The sequence below is a fragment of the Hippopotamus amphibius genome, chromosome 7 (assembly GCF_030028045.1).
Source record: "Hippopotamus amphibius kiboko isolate mHipAmp2 chromosome 7, mHipAmp2.hap2, whole genome shotgun sequence".
Lineage (NCBI taxonomy): Eukaryota > Metazoa > Chordata > Mammalia > Artiodactyla > Hippopotamidae > Hippopotamus > Hippopotamus amphibius.
In genome coordinates this window covers 146,101-168,499 of record NC_080192.1, presented here as the reverse complement: position 1 = coordinate 168,499, position 22,399 = coordinate 146,101, and the positions used below count along the sequence as shown (strand labels likewise).

At 51.8% G+C, this 22,399-nt stretch overlaps 1 protein-coding gene across 1 annotated transcript in view; it reads left to right on the top strand.

The window, feature by feature from the left end:
- The first annotated feature begins 17,798 nt into the window (after window positions 1-17,798).
- Window positions 17,799-22,399, top strand: part of SHANK3 (SH3 and multiple ankyrin repeat domains 3) — a 49,613-nt gene continuing 45,012 nt past the window's right edge. Inside the window, exons 1-6 of the mRNA XM_057742003.1 lie at window positions 17,799-18,080; window positions 18,401-18,604; window positions 19,346-19,417; window positions 21,707-21,815; window positions 21,891-22,042; window positions 22,136-22,303. Coding sequence (XP_057597986.1) covers window positions 17,799-18,080; window positions 18,401-18,604; window positions 19,346-19,417; window positions 21,707-21,815; window positions 21,891-22,042; window positions 22,136-22,303 — 987 coding nt within the window. The remainder of the gene's footprint in view (window positions 18,081-18,400; window positions 18,605-19,345; window positions 19,418-21,706; window positions 21,816-21,890; window positions 22,043-22,135; window positions 22,304-22,399) is intronic.

Genomic DNA, 22,399 nt, shown 5'->3' with positions numbered 1-22,399 from the left:
TTTATTTATTGACTGCGTTAGGTCTTGGTTGCTGCACATGGGCTTTCTCAGGTTGTGGGGGGGCGCTACTCTTCGTTGTGGTGCGCGGACTCCTCACTGCTGTGGCTTCTCTTGTTGCAGAGCACCGGCTCTAGGCGTGCGGGTTTCAGTAGTTGCAGCATATGGGCTCAGTAGTTGTGGCGCATGGGCTTAGTTGCTCTGCAGCATGTGGGATCTTCCTGTGGTAGCGATTGAACCCGTGTCCCCTGCTTTGGCAGGCGATTCTTAACCACTGTGCCACCAGGGACGTCCCTTAGTGCTTTTCTTGAAACAGGAGCTCCCAAATTCTTTCCAACCCTTTCCCCTCTGTTCACGTGTGTGTCTGTTCCTGTGTTAGTGGGGTGTGTGTGTGGTGTGCTGTTTAGAGGGGCATCAGGGGTTGGCTCTGCGTCCAGGCTACACCAATGGCAGGAGCCCGTCGAAAGAGGAGATGATGGTCCTGGCTCCATCACTAGACAGCCTTGGACGAATGACTTCACCTTTTTGGTCCCCAGTTTGTTTAGCTGTTTCAAAGTAAGAGAGCACCTGGGGGGGGGGGGGGCAGCGGCTAGGTGGGTATCTTAGTGCAGCTGAACGCCCCAAGGTCAGTGCAGTGACTCCCCCAGAGCGCCTCCCCAGAGCAGCTCCTCTAGGACATTCCCTGCCCCGACCCCAACCCTCCCCAGGGCAGCTCTCTGGCTTCAGGCTCCCATACAAGGTCGGACCTCTGGAAGAGCAGGATCGGGCTGCTGGTCGGGGAGGGCTTCCCATGGTTACTGACCCTGGAGCCAGTGGGAGAGTGGACAGGGCCCTTGAAAGGCCTCTGGTCACTGTGGTGGGGGCCAAGACACAGTTTCTGCTGAAGCCCAGCCCTGGCTGGGTAGCTGGCATTTTCCTGATGCGAGATGAAAGCTCAAGACGAGAGGCGGCGTGGGGAGCAAAGTTTGAAGGGTGGGGACTCCCATGGCTGGGCTTGAGGCTGCTGCTGGCCTCAGGGGGAATGGGAGGGGCTCTGGTGACCCACGCCCCTGTGACATTCCAGTGCGGTCTCTGGGCCTGTGCGTGGGAGCAGTATGGGGTGGGTGGCCAGGACAGAAAGTTTTTCCGTGGCCCAGAAATCTTTGAACCTGTAATTGGAACTATCACAGCTGGTTGGCGCTGTGAATTGGAGTTTAAAGGGAATCAACCAAAAGCACTTTCTTCCCTTTCTGCTGCAAGCTGGGAACGGCCCCAGGCAGCGGCAGCCCTGCCCTTACTCTCGGCAGAGCCCGCCTGGGGCTGGGATGTCACGCAGATGGCTGGCACGTTCCCTTGCAGGCTCTGGAGGCTGCTCAGGTGTGTGCATGCAGGACAGCAGAGCCAGCCCAGCCCCGACCTCTGGGTGGGGGCGGGTGTGTGTGCTGCCAGCTATGTTTGTTCAAAGCCGAGCTCTGCGGGCGTCAGAGTCTTTCAGAGATGTGAGCCTTTCTTGGCATTGCTGCGGAAGCCGGCAGGAGGGTCAGCTTGGGACAGAGCCCCGGTGGGAGGCAGCCTGCCAGGGTGCGGGAAGCGGCCTGGACATTGCTAATTTGGAACTAACACCCACAGTTAGGAGAGGGGCCTTGTGAGCCATGTGGGTCTGGTCTTTCTGTACCTAGGACAAGGGAGGGGCCTCCTGTTTCCTGAGCCTGCCTGGGGTGGGTGGGGTGGGTGAGCTGCTTCATGGAGAACACTTGAAGGGATTCTGCAGTGGTTCCTGGGACTGGCTGATGTGGGGGACCTAGGACACCGAAGTCCATCTGTGCAGGCCTCCACCTGCCTCCCCCCTTGGGTCTGCTCTGTCCTCTTTGCCCTCAGCAACCATCATTTCTGTCCCCTGGATGTTGGAGGAAAATGACCCTAAGTCAGGCAGAACTGACAGCACAGGTTCTGGATCTGAGGGGCTAGGATGGTGTTGACTGTGCTCTGGTTATTAAAACCAGGGCTCATGACAGCCCATGTGAATGAAGCCAAGATGCTGGAAACTCTTTGGTTTAATAGAGAAAAAGGCATTCGAAGACAGAGGGAGAGCTAGGAGGACCTTGTGCTTGACCTGCTCCGTTGTCCCCTGACTGCCCTCTGTGAGGGCCTGGAGGACGCCCTCACTGACACATCGAGGTGGACTCTGGAGTAGGGAGGGGAGCAGGAGTGCCCTTGAAAGGCTCCGGGGAGCTGGCCATCGTGGGGTGGAAATGAAATGGGATGAAAAGGTGCTGGGGCGGCAGAGGCCACATGGCCAGGCAGGGATTGTCACCATCATGGTCAGGCAGAATGGCGTGGCCTCAGAGACCCTCCAGGACAAAAACAGGGCAGCGCTAGTGGAGGCAGGGGCAGTGGTGGGAAGACCCTGGGTCTCGGGAACACGGCCCAGGCTTGACTCACAATGCAGCTTCTCTTCCGATTCCTGGACATGCGTCACTCACAGACCCGGAGCCCTCTGCTGGAGGGAAAGACCTGGCGGAAATACCCAAGGCTGTATTAAGTCTTCTCCCTGGCCTCCCCTGCCTTTGGCCGGGATGGCTGTGTACTAGGAGCGGGGACACCTGGGGCTCTCAGGGGGTGCTGGGCACTGGCTCTGAGCGAGTGCCACTTCCCACATATTCTGATGCCCCCACGGTCCACGGATGAGAGCGGGGCTTTGGAGGTCAGGCACGTCGTGCATTTGGGAGCACAGTCCATCCCACGGGGGATACAGTGGTTATGTGAATTTACTTTGTATTCATTTCCCTGGTTCTCAAGCATATTATTTGAATAGATATATTGAGCAGCTGGCCAATGCAACACTACCTGCTGATCTAGAGAAGGACTCTGAAAGTGGAAAGCGCAGTGGAGGCTCCTAAGCCCCCAAACCTCAGTGATTTAATGCAATAGACACTTATTTCTTGCTCACAGGAAGTCCAGTTTGCCACAAAGGCGGGAATGAGGTGGGGGGGGGGGTCTCTGCTCCACATAGGCATTTAGGGACTCACGCCGAAGCAAGTGCTGCCATTTTTGACGTGTGGATTTAAGGGCATCCTAGAGGCCTACGTGCAGCCAGCAGAAGAGTGAACAGACAGCATGTAGGATAAGCAGGAGGTATTTGTGGGTTAGGCCTAGGAGTGGCACACATCATTTCTACCCAGACCAATTCCAGAACTCCATGACATGGCCCTGCCTAGACGCAGAAGGGGCTAGGACATACAGACCCAGAGGTGTGGTCTGTTGCAGCCAGCAGTTGGAGGATCAGCTTTCTGACACCTCAGTTTGCTGACTGTGGCAAAAAAGAGCAAATCCCCAGAGGACTAGGTCTGTGGTGTTGTTGGGGGAGAGTGTATTTCTAGGAGCTCAGGCTAGAGGCTACTTTTGGTATTTCCAATGACTTTGTAGGCACTAATTCCATGTACTAAATCCCTTTCTGCCTAAACTAGCCATACATGGGTCTATAATCTACACCTAAACCCTAACTTTTACAGTCACTGAGATAAGAGGTGGAGGAACTGGGAAGCCTTGGTGTGAGGGATCACTTGGAGAGACATGGATGATGTCAGAACTCGGAGTGAGCAGACAACCCGTCATTGAGGTGCTGAAGTTCCCATGAGTGAGAGGACGTGGCTGACCAGGTGGGACCCGTTGGGTCACTGCTGTATCCTAGTGCCTAACCCTCGTACTTTGTTGCGTGTGGGTGAGTGTATAATAAACATTTTAAAATGCAGGATATCCTTCTGTTCATTTATTTATTCACTTAATATCTGACCTGCAAACAATCATTAAACACTTCTATGTGCTGACTGCTGTGGCTGAATAAGAAAAACAGATTTCCGACAATATAATCTAAAACCCCTCTATTGTAAAGCACTTGGAAATGCTGACTAAAATATAATAAGTACAGACTAAAAGCAACAGGGTAAGCAAGTTTAATATCAAGGACATTCTCAATACCAGGAACTTAAAGCTTTGGGTTTTAATGGCTGCACAGAAGGCAAGGGAAAGTGATGTGGGCCCATACAATATAAGAAGCTGGTATTTTGATTCCCACATAAAGTCAGGGTTATTAAAGACCCATAATTTCAGTAAAAGTTTACAACGACTAGGCGAAAAAAATCTGCTTTCCAGGAAAGAGAAATGAGAGATTTTGTAAGAACCTCACCACAAAACAGAAATCAAATCTCTTTTCAGAATTCATAAATACAGACTTAACTTCAAATAGGTGTGAGTTGTAAATATATACTACCTGGGTGGTTTTTTTTTTTTTTTTGGTCACACTGCGTGTCTTGCGGCATCTTAATTCCCCAACCAGGGATTGAACCCTGGCCTCCAGCAGTGGAAGTGCAAAGTCCTAACCACTGGACCACAAGGGAATTCCCTACCTGGATGGTTTAGAATTGAGTTGAAGTGGTTATAGGTTGGCAGCATTGAGGCACCTAGCAGGAGCAAATGCAAATCACCTCTGGAGGAGTTCAATCCCTCCAGTTAACCACAGTTTGGATTAACCAAACATGAGATTACAATCTAAAAATCACAAAACATGTAAGGATGCTAAGAATGGCCCCAGAGATAATAGAGGCAATTGAAAACCTGAACAAGGAATGAAAAACTGTTAGAAAGCATCAGGGAAAAAAGGATAAAGGAAAAGAAAGAATGATAGATTTTAAAAGGAACAAAATATAACTTTAGAAATGGAAAATATAATAATTGAAATTTCAATGGGCAGGTTAATAGCAGCCTAGACACAGCTGAGAATTATGGAACTAGAAGATGGTTGACTGCACACAAAATAGTTAAACTGGGAACTGAGACCATTTTATAGAAGTTAGAATGAGGTGGTCTAGGGCTTCCCTGGTAGCACAGAGGTTACGAATCTGCCTGTCCATGCAGGGGACACGGATTTGAGCCCTGGTCTCGGAAGATCCCACATGCCTTGGAGCAACGAAGCCCGTGCACCACAACTACTGAGCCTGTGCTCTAGAGCCCATGAGCCACAACTAATGAGGCCATGCTCGGCAACTGCTGAAGCCCACGCACCTAGAGCCTGTGCTCCGCAACAAGAGAAGCCGCGGCAATAAGAAGCCTGTGCACCGCAATGAAGAGTAGCCCCCGCCCTCCACAACTACAGAAAGCCCGCACGCAGCAACGAAGACCCAATGGGGAGATGCTGGTCAAAGGGTGTAAACTTTCATCTGCAAGAAGAACAAGCTCTGGAGACCTAAGGTACAGCATCACAGCTGCATTTAACGATACTGCATCGTATACTTGAAAGTTGCTGTAAAAGCAGAGCTTTAATGGGCTCACCAGAACAACAACAACAGAATGGTAGGATGTGAGGTGAGGATGTGTTAACTAACCTTACTGTGGTAAACATTTTTCAATACATACGTGTATCAACTCTACACTTAAAAAAAAGAATTCTTCTATTTTTCCTCTTCCATTATTTCTGCTATTTCTATATTCTGCCATACATTTTACTACTATGTATGCTGTAAATCCCACAATAAATTTTCATTTTTTAGAAAGTAAAAAAAAATAAATAAAATAAAAAATAAAAAAGTGAAAAAAAAAGACCAATGCAGCCAATAAAGAAAAATAAACAAACTTATTAAAAAAAATGAGGTCTAATATATATTAAAAATTTCAATCTTTAAAAATTGTTCACAATTTATAATTTAACAAACTATATTCACAATGTTGTAGACCCATTACCATTATCCATTTTCAGAACTTGTTCATTATCCCAAACAGAAGCTCTGTCCCCACGAACAATACTATCTATTCCTGCCTCTCCCCAGCCCCCGACAGTCTCTCTGCTTTCTGTCTCTATGAACTTGCCTATTCTAGGGACCTCACACAGGGAGAGTCATACGATGTGTGTCTTTTTGTGAATGGCTTATTTCCCTTCACATAATGTTTTCAACGTTCATCCATGAGGTCTCACATATTTTTAAAAGAAGATATTGAGGAGATACAATATTAAAAAAGGTAATAGCAGAGAATGTTCAGATTTGATGAAAGATATAACTCCTTAGATTCAGGAATCACAAGAAATCCCAAACTGGATAACTGAAACTAAAAGAACACCTAGGCACATCACATTGAAATTGAATAATGTTAAAGACAACAGGGTCTGAAAAGTAGCGAGAGAGAACAAATTATCTACAGAAAGAATAACAATTAAAAACAGTATTTATATCGATGGCAACAGCAGAACCCAGGTGACAATGGAATAGTAAGTTTAAAATGTGGAGTGTCAATAACTGTTAAACTAGAATTGTATATCCATGGTGGCAACTTGCTAGTTGCCTATTCTCAAATCCTTATTAACAGAGCCCTGATTTTCTAAGGGGCAGTCAGAACATTTTCTAGCCTCACTTGCAGCCAGACCCAGTTCCGGCCAATAGGATGGAAGCAGTTATTGGGTAAGGTATCAAAATGTTCCTTAAGAGAGTCAGATATCTGTTCATAATGAAAAACTCTGTATAGACAAGGACTATGGTAATTTTCTAAGTCTGAGGAAGGAGATCTACAAAAAAACCCTTCAGGTAACATACTTAATGGTGAAATATTTTCTGCTCATGATTGAGAGCAAAGCAAGAATGCCTGCTCTTACCACTTCTATATGAAACTGTACTGGTGGTTCTAGCCATTGCAACAAGGCAAGAAATATAAACAAAAGGCATAAACATTCAAAATAAAGAAGTATTTTGCTATTTGCTGACTATTTATGTAGAAAATCCTAAGGAAGCTACAAAAATACCATAAAATTAACTATTAACTAATTAACTAATACTATATAATTAATACTATGAATTTAACAAGGTTATAAGCTACAGAATTTATATGCAAAAATCAGTTGTATTTTTATATACTAGCAACAAACAATTATAACACGAAATTTAAAAACTTCATTTATAATAATGTGAAATAACAAAATTCTTAGGAGCAAATTTAACAAAAATGTTTAAGAATGCAACACTGGGGCTTCCCTGGTGGCTCAGTGGTTGAGAATCCACCTGCCAATGCAGGGACATGGGTTCAAGCCCTAGTCCAGGAAGACCCCGCATGCTGCAGAGCAACTAAGCCCGTGCGCCACAACTACTGAGCCTGTGCTCTAGAGCCCGTGCTCCACAACAAGAGAAGCCACAACAATGAGAAGCCTGTGCACTGCAATGAAGAGTAACCCCTGCAACGAAGAGTAACCCCCGCTCTGGCGCACAGCAACGAAGACTCAATTCAGCCAATAAAGTAATAAATTAATTTAAATATAAAGTAAAAAAAATCTGGAGTTCTCTGAAAAAAACAAAACAAAAAACAAAAGAATGCAACACTGAAAACTACTAAGCTTTGCTGAGATAATTGAGGAAAACAAAATAAATGGCGGAGATACTATGTTCAAACATTAGAAGTTTCAATATTGTTAAGACGTTCATTTTCTCTATATTTATAGAGTCAGTGCAATGCCCAGTTAAATTCCCAGTGGGTTTTTAATTTTTGTAGAAATCGACAAGCTGATTCTAAAACTTCTAAAGCACGGAAGTGAAAATGACCTAGCATAGCAAGCAAAATTAAAAAGAACAAAATTATAGGACTTCTACTATCTGATTTCAAGACCTAATATAGAGTTATAAAAATTAAGATTGAGTGGTATTGGAGAAAGTATATAAATATAGATTAAAGGAAAAGAAAAGAAAGTTTAGAAATAGGCCCACGTATATGTGGCCAACTGATTTAAATGAAAGTGCAAAGGCAATTCAGTGGGAAATGAAAGTCTTTTCAAAAATGGTGTTGAAAGGGAACTTCCCTGGTGGCACATTGGTTAAGACTCTGTGCTCCCAATGCAGGGGCCCAGGTTCAATCCCTGGTCTAGGAACTAGAGCCCACATGCATGCTGCAACTAAGAGTTCGCGGGCCACATCTAAGGAGACTGGAAGCCACAACTAAGACCCAGCGGAACCCCCACCCCCCAAAAAAAGTGGTGTTGAGAGGTCCCTAAAATAGTGGTGGAGATAGAAAGTAGAAAAGTGGTTACAGGGACTTGGGGAGGGGAAGGGAGAGTTACTACTTAATGGGCACAGAGTTTCCATATGGTATGATGGACAAGTTCTGGACATAGTGTTGATGGTTGAAAAACAATGTAAATAAAAAATATTTTAAAATAATTAAAAAATGGAATGAAACAACTGGACACCCCAAAAGGGAAAATACAAACATCAACCCTTTCTTTCTTTCTTTTTGTTTTAAATAAATTTATTTTTATTTTTATTTATTTTATTTATTGGCTGTGTTGGGTCTTCATCGCTGCGTGCCAGCTTTCTCTAGTTGAGGAGAGCGAGGGCTACTCTTCAGTTGTGGTGCACTGACTTCTCACTGCTGTGGTTTCTCTTGTGGAGCACGGGCTCTAGTAATGCAGGCTTCAGTAGTTGTGGCACGCGGGCTCAATAGTTGTGGCTCGTGGGCTCTATAGCACAGGCTCAGTAGTTGTGGCACATGGACTTAGTTGCTCCGTGGCATGTGGGGTCTTCCTGGACCAGGGATGGAACCCGTGTCCCCTGCATTGGCAGGTGGATTCTTTTTTTTTTTTGGCAGGGGGATTCTTAACCACTGCGCCATCAGGGAAGCCCGAACACTTTCTTGACACCACAAATATAAATTAACTTGAAATTAATCATAGGACTAAATGAAAAGTTAAAACTACAACTTATCATTGAAAACACAGGAGAAAATTTTACGATTTTCTTGCAGGAGGCAAAGATTTCTTGGAGAGGACACAGAATATAAATGATAGAAGAAAAAAGATACACTCACTCTATAATAATAAAAAACTTTTGTTCTTTGAAAGAAAAATACTATGAAAGTGGAAGGCACCCTACAAAATTAGAGAACTTTGGCAATACATATATCTTACAAAAAATTTGTTCCTGCAATATATAAAGAGCTTCTAAATTTCAATTAGACAAACTACCCATTTTTTAAAAAATGGTCAATAGACTTGAACAGACACTTCACAAAAGACATGTGAATGGCTAACAAGCATATGAAAAGAGGCTTAATACCATTAGTCATCAGAGAAATGCAAATTTAAACACATAAGGAGATAACCACTATACATCCATTAGAATGGCTAAAAATTAAGAAGACAGTCTATACCAAGTGTTAGCAAGGATGTGCAGGAGACGGGAAAAGTTGGAATGTGAAATGGCGTTACCATTCCGGAAAACTGCTTGCCAGTTTCTTTAGAAGTTAGCAAAAATATTCACAGCAGTTTTATTCATAATTGTTCCAACCTAGAAACAACCCAGATATGCATATCAACAGATGATAAGTAAAATGTGGTATTTTCATAAAATGGAATACTGCTCAGAACAAAAAGAATGAACTGAGTGGGATCTATCCCTAGGAGGGCTTCCCTTCAGGATAGTGGGTGGGGATCCGTGAGTGCAAGGGTACTCTGGCAGAAAGTAGGCCAGGGATCCCCTGTCATTGAGAAAGTTGAGAAGGAGGGGCTCAGAATTACCTATCATAAAAAGCTAAGCCTCTCCCTCCCTGCAATAACAGCCCCACTTCTCCTCTGGCCCATGGGTCCCTCCAGTCATAACTCCCCCCCCCCCCACCCCGCTGGCCCTACGACACTCAAGGAGCAGTTCTGTGCCCTGCAGCTGGCATCGGCTGGCGGCAGCTGGCCCCATCCCTCTCCAGCATAGTCTCACGGTGCCCAGCTGGCCCCCTTCCCCAGAAGTCTCCGTGACATTAGGGCTCTGCAGCCAACTCCTCAGCTTTTGTTGGCTTTTCCATCTTCTGATCCCGTCTGTATCATGTCTTCACAGATTTCATTCACAATGCACGTGTCTGTCTTTTAACACTAGGATGGATGTATTATTTAAAAATATACATTTTTTAACACTACTGTATTATACACTTAAAAATGGTTAAGATGGTAAATTTTATGTTATGTATTATTTACCATAATAATTAAAAAAAAAACTTCACATAGTTCTTAAATTGTAAGTGACCTTTGGGAAGAAGAAAAGGTAAACATGTAGGCAAAAGCCAGTCTTGAACCAAAGGGTAAGTAGAATCCTAAGTGTGGAATTAACTAGGCATATATTTCTCACTTTTAATTTCACTGCTAAAATAATATTTGAAGTCTAACGCTCTTTCTAGGAACTTACAACAAAGGTCGGCCATCCCTTCTCACGGCTGTAAGTTTGCCACTGTACGTGAGGAAAGTGCATTAGAGCGCACTCCTCGGGTTGAGATGACAGAAACCAAAGCTGAACCAGCCTTATGATTATAACAAAAATGTCTTCACTACGTGCCAGGCACGTGGGGAGCAGGTCACACCTGCGGACCTCATCCAACCTGCACAGCAGCCTGCGGGACAGGAGCCTCCTCGTCAGCCCACAGGCAGGTTCCTGGCACGTGGCCTGAATGAGGGAGGGAATGAAGCAAGTCCTACCGCTGTCCCCAGCACACCAGCGTTCACAGGGGGGCACAGGGAAGCCAGGAAGCTGTGGGCCACCAGGGTATCTGAGGGCGGAGCTGGGATCCCAACCCAGGCCGCTGCCCTACGGCCAGCCCTTCAACCTCTCTTTTCCGTGGACGTTCAACCTAGGAGGGAAAGTCCCTTCTAGGGACCTTTGGCTCTTGAAACCAAAAGCAAGAAAAGCAGATTTCAGGGACTAAGTTTGGGGGCTCCAGCCCCTTCAGAACCTTCCTTGTCTCCTGTATCTATATTCCTCGCAGGGTTGCTTTCTTCCCGAGGCTGGAATCTAGCAGCTGCTGAGCTACATCTCTCCTGTGTACCCCAAGAGTAGAAAAAGGGTTTCTTCCCTCAGTTGTGAGAGTAGGCTCCACGGCAAGATTCTCATTGGCCCTGCTTGGGTCACATGCCCACTGCTGTGTTTCAAGTCCTGGTTTCTGCACCGATGAGCCACATGTGACTCTGGACAAGTTAAGTTACTTCTAGTTTGCTTTTCTTCCTCATCTGTTACATGAGGACAGCAACGGTCAAGCTTAGTGACTCTGTGGTGACTGAATGAGTTAATACACGTCATGCACTTAGGATGACATGCGGTGCTCAAAAACCTGCTGAGTAATCTATTTTCATAATTCTTATTACATATTTCTCTTTCATTTAAGCAATTTTCATAAAGCTTTGTGGTGGACTCCCTGTGGACAAGTCTCCCTATGAAGTTGTAACTACTGCCTGTCCCCACCAATTTTGGAGTCTGAATTATATTACTCTTTGTAGCCACCAGGACCACCAAGCCAAGAAACTAAGTCCTGGGCGAGTCGTACTCCTCTGAGGGACAGATCTGGGCTGCCCAGGATTCCCACATAAATACAGGCCAAGCTGAGTTCACAACTTCAAGTCACAAAACAGTCACAGAAAGAACCTACAGTCCCCCTACAAACAGGATCCGACTGACAAAAAGTTCACATAAGGGAACTATTGACTAGAATTTAAAAATAAATGTTTTTAAAATAAAGACAAAAGAAATCCAAAAATTGCATTAAATAAAAAAGAAAAAGCCAATACAAAGAGAGAGCAAGCAGAGTTCATAATGTACCAAACAGGGGTTGCAGAAATAAAGCCTATGGTCATTGAAATTTAAAACTCTATGGAGGAAAAAAAAAGCAGACCCTATGGATGGGATTAACAGCAGGTTAAACTCGAACAGAATTAGTGAGATGAAGTCAAAATTAGGAAAATTATCCAGAATACAGCACACAGAGAGAAAAATTTTCAAAGTATTGAGAAAAAAATAATTTGTCAATTTAGAACTCTACACTGGCTAAACTATCCCTGAAAATGAGGGCAAAATAAGACATTTCAAAGACTGAAAGAATCTGTCACGACTTTCAGGAAGAAGAAAATTCAAGGCAGAAGGGACGTGAGTAAGGAGTGGCTGACGTGTGGCTCCACAGCACTGGCCGCAGGACACACTGGCGGGAGAGCGGTGCGGCCGAGACCTGCACCTGCAGCACCCGACTCCCACTGGTGCGCAGAGGGGGTGGCGGCAGGAACTAACGTCAGGCTTTGTTATTCCCGCGTGTGGAACATGTAAGTGTATTTATGAAAGTGATAGAAAGAGAATGTTTAACTTCCAAAACAATGGGAGTTGAAGGAAAGAGGAGTAAAGCTAATGGGATCAACCAAATAGAGGGTCCAAGGGGAGAAAAAAGCAGCATAGAGAAAAAAAAATGAAAACCAAAAACCTGACAACACAAAATAAGATGGTAAAAATCAATGAAAACATATTAATAATCACAATAAAGCACCATTAAAAGCTGAAAATTTTAAGATTGGTTTTCATAAAAATCTGGCTACACATACTATTTACCACAAGCACACTTAATATAAGATGTAGGGGCTTCCCTGGTGGCGCAGTGGTTAGGAATTTGTCTGCCAATGCAAGGGACACAGGTTTGATCCCTAGTCTAGGAAGATCTCACATGCCACAGAGTAACTGAGCCCGTGCACCACAGCTACTGAGCCTGCGTGTCACAGCTGCTGAAGTCTGGGTGCCTAGAGCCTGTGCTCCACAAGAGAAGCCCCGCAACGAAGAGGAGCCCCCATTCATTGCAACTAGAGAAAGCCTGCAAGCAGCAATGAAGACCCAACGTAGCCAAAAATAAATAAGTTAATTTAAAAAAAAGAATATAAGATGTAGAAAGGATAAAAGGAAAATGAGGGGGAAAGATATATGAGGTCGATATTCACAAAAAAGTGCTGTACCTAGGTTAATTATTGAAAAGAATAAAATTAAGGCAAAAAGCATCATTAGGGATAAAGAAGGGTACCATATAAAAGGAATGATTTATCAGGAAGCTATAATAATCCTAAACCTGTTAACATTAAAAACAAAGTCTGAAAAGACATGTAAATCCCAAATTGGCAAAATTTCATGGAGAGACTGCTAAAGTGGGATTTTATCCCACTTCTTTTAGTAACTTATAAATCAAGCAAATGGAACATTAGAAAGGACGTAAGATATTTGAATAATACAATTAACAAGCTTGATGGAATGTGCATATGTATAGATACATATACATACCTCCTTGCATCTAACAATTCCTATCGAGCCACATATGCAGCTGCAGAGAAAGTCTTCACAAAACCCCAAGATCAGGGTTACGCAGATCACCTTCTCTGACCCTAACACGATAAAAACAGAAATCAGTAGCCAAGGGTTAGTCCTCCCTCCAAAAAAAAACTAGTATACATTTGAAAATTTAAGTAAGCATGTTTTTCAGCAATTCCTAAAGCAAATAATAAAACTGATATGAGAAAATCAACAAAATTAAATTAAAAATACTATTTATCAGGACAATGGGACTTCCCTGGTGGCACAGTGGTTGAGAATGCGCCTGCCAATGCAGGGGACACGGGTTTGATCCCTGGTCCAGGAAGATCCCACATGCCGTGGAGCAACTATGCCCGTGCGCCACAACTACTGAGCCTGTGCTCTAGAGCCCTGGAGCCACAACTACTGAAGCTCATGTGCCAAAAGCCTGTGCTCCACAACAAGAGAAGCCACTGTAATGAGAAGCCCACACACTGCAATGAAGAGTAGCCCCCGCTCCCCGCAACTAGAGAAAGCCGGCGCGCAGCAACAAAGACCCAACATAGCCAATAAAGAAGTAAACAAATAAATAAATATATTTGTTTAAAAAAGAAAAAAGACAATGGACAGGCACTTCCCTGGTGGCACAGTGGTTAAGACCCCGCACTCCCAATGCAGGGGGCCCAGGTTTGATCCCTGGTTAGGGAACTAGATCCCACATGCATGCTGCAACTAAGAGTTTGCATGCTACAACTAAGGAGCCTGTGTGCCTCAACTAAGGAGCTTGTGACCCGCACGCAACTAAGAAGCCCGCCTGCTGCAGCTAAGACCTGGCGCAATCGAATAAATAAATGAATATTTAAAAAAAAGACTCAATGGACATAACTAAAGTCACACGTGGAAATTCATAACCTTAAATACTCATTGTCAGACAAGAGAAAGACTACAAATTGAATTAAGTACCCAACTGAAGAAATGACAAAAAGAATCTTAGCAACAAACGAAACAGCAGAAACAGAAGAAAACAAAATAGAAAGAGATGATTCACAGAATGAAAAGTGGATTCTGTAGAAATAGATCTGTATTCCTAGAAAGATAAAACTTACCAAATCAGACAGGGGATGAAATTGAACCTAAATATACTGATAGATGTTAAACAACTAGAAGCAAGCAAAAAACCAAAAACAACAACAGCAACAACAAACAAACAAAATCGCAAAACCCTATCCACAAAAATTACACCCCATCCGACAGTCAACGGAACACTCGGTATTCTGCCCATACAAGCTGCTCTGGAGTTTGGAGAGGGTCTGCTCTGAAGAGAGAAAGCTAGGTGTGTACGGTTTGTAGATGAAGGTTCAGCAAATACACGCTGAGCATCGACTCAGCACCAGGGCCTCAGACACAGCAGTGAACCCAGCAGGCAAAGCTCCCTCTCCACAGGGAGCCTCCATTCTGGGGGGAGACGGACGCTCAACACAGAGCGAGGGCAGGCGAGTGACGGGGCAGGCGGACATGCGGGTGCCGTGGGGGAGGGCAGCCAGGGAGCCAAGACGAGGGCAGCCAGGGGAGGGCCCGGCAGCAGGGCACCCTCCTGCCCTCCCCCACCGTCACGGAAACAAGGGTGGGTGAGGGTGGACAGGAGACACGGCAGGCCTGTGCGGTCGTCAGCAAGAGAGCGTTCGTGGGGCCAGGCCGCTGCAGGCTGAGGGGTGAGCGGGAGGGAAGGGGCGGGACTTGGGTGAGGAAGTGGCCCCAGGAGGGTAAAAGGAGAGAGGGATGGGGGGGGCAAGGGGAGGGCCGGGAGTCAGGGGCGGGCCACCCACGCTGGGGGGAGGGTTGCTCAAGACCTTGAGGGTGTGGGACACCAAAGGTGTCAGGTGGCCCACGCAGTGGCGGGTGGGCCTGGGGGTGGCCACGGGGTGGTGGGCAGAGGTCCACCCACGGATGGGCCTGACCCTCTGCCAGGCACTGTTCTGGGTGCGTTGCCCACCTGGGCGTCTGAACGGGTGTGGTGGGAAGAAGCAGGGAAGGGAGAACCATGGGTTCTTCTGGAATCTTAGCCCTGGTGGAAGGAGTGGGGATGCAGGAGGGCCACGGGGTCTGGGGAATCCTCACCTTGAAGGACAGAAACAGGAGAGCAGAGGGGTGAGGCTGGGAGGTGGTGCGGAGCTGGGGGTCTTTTGTTCTCAACAAAATAGCCTGTCCAGGGCTTCCTCCTCTGTACACCCACCACGCTGCAGGGACAGAAGGACGTTGTGTGGGTAAGGTGCTTCTGGCTGCTGGGATTTTTGCCATCTGCCAGGGTGGTGGTGGGTCCAGGGGACTGGTGCTGGCTTGGAACTCGTTCATGACGTGCCCATCCTTTGTGCCAGGCGCCTGTGGAACCGGCCCCGGCAGTGCAGGCCCGGAGGCCAGGAACGTGTCGGCTGCTGACCAGCCAAGTCATGAGGTTTTCTCCTGAAAGCTCGGCATTCACGGTGCTGGACTCACCAAGGACAGTGGGTCGCTGGGGAGGCTGGAGGGACCCCCATGAGACCTAGGCTGGGTGGACAGGTGGGTGCCTGGCCATCCAGGTAGAGGGTAGGTTTGCAGGGAGAGCACGGAGGCCTGGGCTGCTCTGAGGCTGGTTGTGGGGAGAGGTGCAGCCTTGTCCTTCAGTCCCATCATGAACTGGGGACTCTGGTGAGAACGGCCACGGCCTTGCAGCCACCACAGTGGGAGGATGAGGGACGCAGGGAGGGGCAGCTCTGGGTGACTCAGGGAGGGGACAACAGGGGCAGGAAGACAGTGGAGACAGGAGGGGGGCCGGGAAGCACTAGTTTCCTCTCTCCAGGGCCGGGCCACATGCTTCCCAAGGTGCTTCCTGCAGATAAGTGGGCTTCCGATGGCCTCTTCCTGCTCCCCCCTTCCCCTACCCCTCCCATCCTGCTCCAGCCCCTAGGGACCCTCAGCTCCCCCACTCAGGCCAGGCCAGTGGCCTTGGGAAGAGCCTGGACATCCTGGGGCCACACTTTCAGGCAGGGAGCGTCCTTCCAGGCTCGGGAGGAAAGGAAAGCGGGACCAGACCACAGACAGCGCTGGAGACTCAGCTCTGCGCGGTCAGTGGAATCCTGGGAGGCAGAGATTTCTCCTGAAGGGGTGGGGGCTGGGGAGGGAGGGAGCCCGGTTTCCCTCAGGGGTCAGGGCTGGTCCTGGGCAAGAGGGCCTGGCTCTGGGGTGAACAGAGGCTGTTCTGGAGGCAGAAGGGTGGGTACTGTGGGCTTTGTGGTGGTCAAGGTGGCTCTGTGGGGAGGGGGCTGTTCTCGGAGGGGGTGTCAAGCACTGGTCTGTGTGGGGTCAGGGGCTGCCAGGTTGTCACGGGGAAGGGGAGGGAGATTTTCTGTGTGTGTGGTGTTGGGGCGGTTCATTCAAGTTTATTCCTGGGAGGTTCAGGGGATCCAGGGCTGCTCTTGGAGAAGGTAGGCGAGGCTGGGCTGTCTTCTACCAGGGACCAGAAGGCGTCCCCCACGCTGGGCTGGTCTGTCCAGGGTGTCAGGTGTGTCTTGTGAGCGGGTGAGCGGCTGGGGGGTCAGGGCCTGTTCTTTGGGGGAGGAGTCAGGCACGTTGCGGGAGTCCTGTGGGAGTCAGAAGCTGTTTCTCGGGAAATCAGGGATATTTCGACGTGAAGGGGCTGCTCTTTGCTTTCAGGGACCTTGGGGGCACAGGGCTTCCCAGCACTGGGGTGGTTCTGTGAGGCTGATGAGCGCTGGGGGGCCAGGCACGCTCCCCTGGGGCGGTGGCGCCTGAGCGAGTTTCTTTCCTGCGCTCCCCTCTCCTCCGCCTACTCGTCACCCCCTCCCGCGTTGCCACGACAACGCGTAAAACTAAAATTCACTTCCCCGTGGCAGGTGGAGACTCGTAGCGCCCCCTCCCCTAAGCCCTACCTCTGAGGTCGCGCCCCCACCCTGTCGTCGCTAAGGTGACTGGGAGGGGGTGACAGGCGTTGCCGCGAGGCAGACCAGGGGACCTGAGGAGGGGGGAGGAGGAGAGGCGGGCCTCAGAGTCCGGAGCGAACTCCCCAAACTCGGCTAGGGGAGGGGGAGCCAGGCGCCGCGCTGAACACTGTGAAGTTGTAAGGTTAATTGGTTCCGGCTGCGGGAGAGCCCCCGGCCCCTCCAGGGCTCCGAGGGCCCCACCGTCCCAACCCCCAGGACCGGGGCAGGGTTGGTCCCTGTCATCTCCTCCGGGCCTTGAGTGGGCTGGGGAGGGGAGGTCGGTAGAGTGGGGAGAAGCTGCCACCCCCGGAAATTAATTTTCCTGTTTTTCTCTCCCCTTCCTGCCCCCCCTCTGGTCTCTGTGCCCAACGCGGCCCCCACCCCAGCTCCAAGAGCCCCCTCCTCGCCGCATCTCCCCCGGTGGTCCACGGATGCTCTTCCGCAGCCGAACAGCGGCGCGGCCCTCGCTGCTCAGCCACTCCCCCCACACTGAGGCCTAGGGCTCCCCACACCCCCGGCGCAGCCCCTAGGGCCCCCGCCCTGCGGCCTGGCCCTCGCCCTTCGCACCGACCCACTCCTCACCCCGGGACCCCGCACAGTCCCCCTCGCCCTCGGCTGGCTCGGAGCCCTCCCGGCCCCCGCCTCCGGCGCAGCCCCCCTGCCACCCCCGCTTCCCTCCCGGCTCAGGCCCCCTCCCCCCGCCGCCCCCGCCCCCGGGGAAGGCAGGCGCCGAGCGGAGCCGGGGCCGATGCAGCTGAGCCGCGCCGCCGCCGCCGCCGCCGCCGCCCCTGCGGAGCCCTCGGCGCCGCTGTCCCCCGCGCCGGCCCCGGCCCCGGCCCCCCCCGGCCCCCTCCCGCGCAGCGCGGCCGACGGGGCTCCAGTGGGGGGGCAGGGGGGGCCGGGGCGCATTGAGGAGCCCCGGGGCGCCCAGCTCCCGGCCGCCAGCGGCCCCGGCCCGGGCGCGGGGATGGACGGCCCCGGGGCCGGCGCCGTGATCGTGCGCGTCGGCATCCCGGACCTGCAGCAGACGGTGAGCCTCGCCGCCCGCATGGCGGCGGCACCCCCGCCCTCCTCTCCCAGGCCCCCACCCGCGCGCGCCGTGCGGGGCGCGGGAGACCCCGGGCCCGCGGCTACTCACCCCTCCCCCGCCGCCTCCGCCGGGCCCCTCCCCCCCGCCCGGCCGGGGGCGGGGCCCGGGGAAGCACCGCCCTCGGGGCGAGGCCTAGCCGGCGGGCGCGGAGGCGCGGGGTTCCGAGCCCCGGGCGCGGGAGGGGGCCGGGGTGGGGGCCGGGGCGCCCCGCGCGCGCGCGGCGGGCGGCGCTCACGCTCCGCCGCTCCGCCGCTCCGCAGAAGTGCCTGCGCCTGGACCCGGCCGCGCCGGTGTGGGCCGCCAAGCAGCGCGTGCTGTGCGCGCTCAACCACAGCCTCCAGGACGCGCTCAACTACGGGCTCTTCCAGCCGCCCTCCCGGGGCCGCGCCGGCAAGTTCCTGGACGAGGAGCGGCTGCTGCGGGAATACCCGCCCAACCTGGACACGCCCCTGCCCTACCTGGAGGTGCGCGGCGGCCGGGGGCGCGGACGCGGGGGGCTCGGGTGGGAGCCGAGGGGGCCGCGTGCGCTGCGTGCGGTCAGCGGCACGTGCGATGCGGTGGGAGCCGGCGCGAGTGCCCCGAGCGCTGCGTGCAGGGAGCCGGCCGTCGTCTGGCTGCGCTTCCGTGCCCTTGTCTCCCCTCCCCGCCCACCCCTCCACCCTCGCCCCAAGTTGTCCGAAGGGCAACCTAAGTCTTCCCGGTTTGCTCACCCATTCATGATGTAAAGGCTGTTGCAAGCCCTGTGAGCAAGGGGGCGCAGACCCATGGTCTGGGGGTGCGGGTGGCAAGTGCAGTGAGCACTGCCACAGGCATTGTGGCGGTGAGCTCAGAGCTGGCTTGGCCTCCAGGTGGCACAGGCAAGTAGGGACAGTTCTTCTCCGAGAAGGGGTGTCTAGGAAGGTAAGCCTGGAACCTGATCTCGGAAGAGGACTGAGGGTTCCAGGGAGTCTCGGGGGATGGGAAGGAACAGAAAGGGCGCTGCAGGCGGAGGGATGGCTGGCCATGCATCACCCCTGACCTCTGTGTTGGTGGTGTCATGGTAGTGTGCGTGGATTTGTGCGGCTGGCAGGCAGGGATCTTGTTACCTGGCGGCGAGCAGTGTGGGGCCCTAGCTGCACAGGAGTGGACGGGACTCGGTTCTGTGCGTGCTGTCGCTCGCTCAGCCCAGGTGGGTGCCTTTTTCTGCCTTGTCTTTACCTGAGCAGTTTCGATACAAGAGGCGCGTTTATGCCCAGAACCTCATCGATGATAAGCAGTTTGCAAAGCTTCACACAAAGGTAAGGAGGCAGCCGCAGGGAGTGGGCTCAAAGGTTGCCTTCTGCCCCCACCCCCGCCATGGCCACTGTCCCCCCACCCCAGCCTTAACTGTTGTTGTTTTTTTTTTTAATATTTATTTATGTATTTATTTGGCTGCGCCGGGTCTTCGTTGCGGCGCGTGGGATCTTCATTGAGGTGTGCGGGATCTTTAGTTGCAGCATGTGGGATCTAGTTCCCTGACCAGTAATGGAACCCGGGTCCCCTGCATTGGGAGCATGGACTCTTAGCCACTGGACCACCAGGGAAGTCCCCTTAACTGGATTTTGTGATATCAAAAATGTCCTTTAAAACTTCCCTTCTTGCGGTCCTCCCCCTGTTCCCAGAACCCTCACCGGATCCTGGTTGGGGCTGACCAGTCAGTCCTTCCAGCCTTGGCTCAGTCTGCTTTCTGCTGTCATCAAGGGCCCAGAGTGGGTGTTGGGGGTGACTAGAGGCCTGGGTGCAGACTTCGGGCACCATGGCTGTGGGGTGGTTGGTCTGGTGATGGGTTCCTGTCAGATCAGACTCTTGTTGACCTCTCTGGTGGGTCCCTGGCTAAGGGGTGGAGTGCAATAGGGCACAGTGTCTTTGTGGCGGAGAAGTGAGCAGGCACCGATGTGGTTGTTGGGGGAACTGGGCGGGGTGGGGAGGACCGGGATCCCAGCACTTAGTGGTTATCCAGTGCTGTGCACTTGTAATTAGGCATCTCATTAATTTTCTTCTGGGAGGGACTGTTATTATCCCATTTCACAGATAAGGATACTGAGTCCCAGAGAAGTTAAGTAACTGACTTACAGCTCTATATCAAGTGATGCTGGAGCTGAACCCAGATCTGTCTGACTCTGGGGCACTGTCCCTGGGCATACCTGTGGGGTCTTTATTCCTGGGTACTGTTGCTAGAAGGATCTGACCCCAGGTGCTCTTAGAGGGGCATCTCCCTGTCTTCCCTGAATGTAGGAGGGACAGCGTGGTTGCCATGGCCCTTCCCACAGGCAGACTCCCTGGGCTCCCACCCCAGGCTCCCATGGGCCAGTGGACATTTACTTGCTGGACGCTTCACTGACAGTCTCTGGAGCATAAGTGAGGGATCTGAACACTCACCCCTGTGCCCCAGGGACCCCGCTGTGATCCTGGAGGCTCCATGCCAGACTTCTCTGCTGCCCCAGGGCATGTGGTGGTCAGTAGCCATGACTCTGTGGCTGGGCAGAGACTCCCTCACTGGCCCTGGTGTGACCTGTCATCCTGGGTTCCTCTTGTAGTCACCCCTCCTCCAAAACTGTCCTCAGTGACCCGCAGGATGCCAGTGACTCTTGACCTTCAGTGAGTCCCACTCGATTTTAGGATGAGTTTCAATTTCTTATCACAGTCCTGTGTTTCTGCCTGCCTGGGCTCCAGCTGGCTCCCACCATCACACTCCCCCCTGCCCTCCCTGCCGGCTATGGCTGGGGTCTTCCAGCCGTGAGCACTCCTCCTCCTCCTGTCTCGCTGTCCTGACCCCCTGGAGGATGCTACCTCCTATGTAGCTGTCTCCATGGCGCCCTGTCCTGTATGTGATGCACTTTGTTTCTAGAGGGCCCGGGGCCTCTCTCCAGGGCACCGTGGCCTGTGCACACAGCATTGCGGCACCAGCAGGAGCTCAGTGAGGCTTTGCTGAGTAGATTCCTGCATGACTGGGGGGATGAATGAAAGGCAGTCAAGGTCATGTCACAGGAGGGGACACCTGGCAATGGGGGAGGGCCCTGGGGTTGGGAACTTGCCATGGGGTGAGCTTGTGAAGAAGATGGGCTGGAGAAGGAACAGGCTGCTTTGGGAGTGATGGGGACAGAGGCTGCCCTGGGCTGGCTCCTGCCCTCGTGGCCTCGGGCTCTCCCAGGCTGGACAGGTTGGGTCCCCAAGGCCAGGGAGAGAGGCCAGGGCAGGGGCTGAGGTTGGGGCGGGGAACTCGCTCAGCGGGTGTGAGTGAGGGCAGCCTGGCCTTGTTGAGGGGCTGGCTGGGCTCAGGCTGGCAGCTGTGTTGGGCTTGGCATGCAGGGAAGGACTTGGAGCAGCACGTGGGTCCAGTTGAGCTGGGATCAGGGCCGCAGTGGGAGTGCAGGGCTTAGGGTGGCTCAAGAGGCGTGACGAGGTCACGATGTAGGCTGATAGGTCAGACTGAGGGGGTGGGGTGGTAGATGCCCCACAGGTGGCCTGAGGCTCACTGGTGGAAGGTGGGTGATGGTCAGATAATGGTGGCAGTGGTGTGTGCTGATCAGGATGCCTCGGTGTTCTAGGCAAATCTGAAGAAGTTTATGGAATACGTCCAGCTACACAACACGGAAAAGGTGGCCCGCCTGCTGGACAAGGGGCTGGACCCCAATTTCCACGACCCTGACTCAGGAGGTGAGGGGCAGAGCAGGAAGGGACCTGGCCTGGGAATGGCCAGGACCGTAACCGCCTTCTCTTGCTTGAACCCAGAGTGTCCTCTGAGCCTCGCGGCCCAGCTGGACGATGCCGCGGACCTGCTGAAGGTGCTGAGGAACGGCGGTGCTCACCTGGACTTCCGCACCCGCGAGGGGCTGACTGCTGTGCACTGTGCCACGCGCCAGCGGAACGCGGCGGCCTTGACGGTCAGTGTGGGCACAGCCCTGGCCTGGAGGGGCACGTGGCCCCGTAGCGGGAGGTGGCGGGCCTGGCGTGAATACTGAGGTTCTTGCCCTCAGACCCTCCTGGACCTGGGCGCTTCACCCGACTACAAGGACAGCCGCGGCCTGACGCCCTTGTACCACAGCGCCCTGGGTGGGGGGGACGCCCTCTGCTGTGAGCTGCTCCTGCACGACCACGCCCAGCTGGGGACCACCGACGAGAATGGCTGGCAGGAGGTGCACCAGGTGGGTGGGGAGCACGAAGGCGGGGGCCCCGGGCTCTGTGGGGTTTGGGGTCTGGGCTCTGTCCAGGGGCCCAGCCGCACCTCCCGCCTCCCCCAG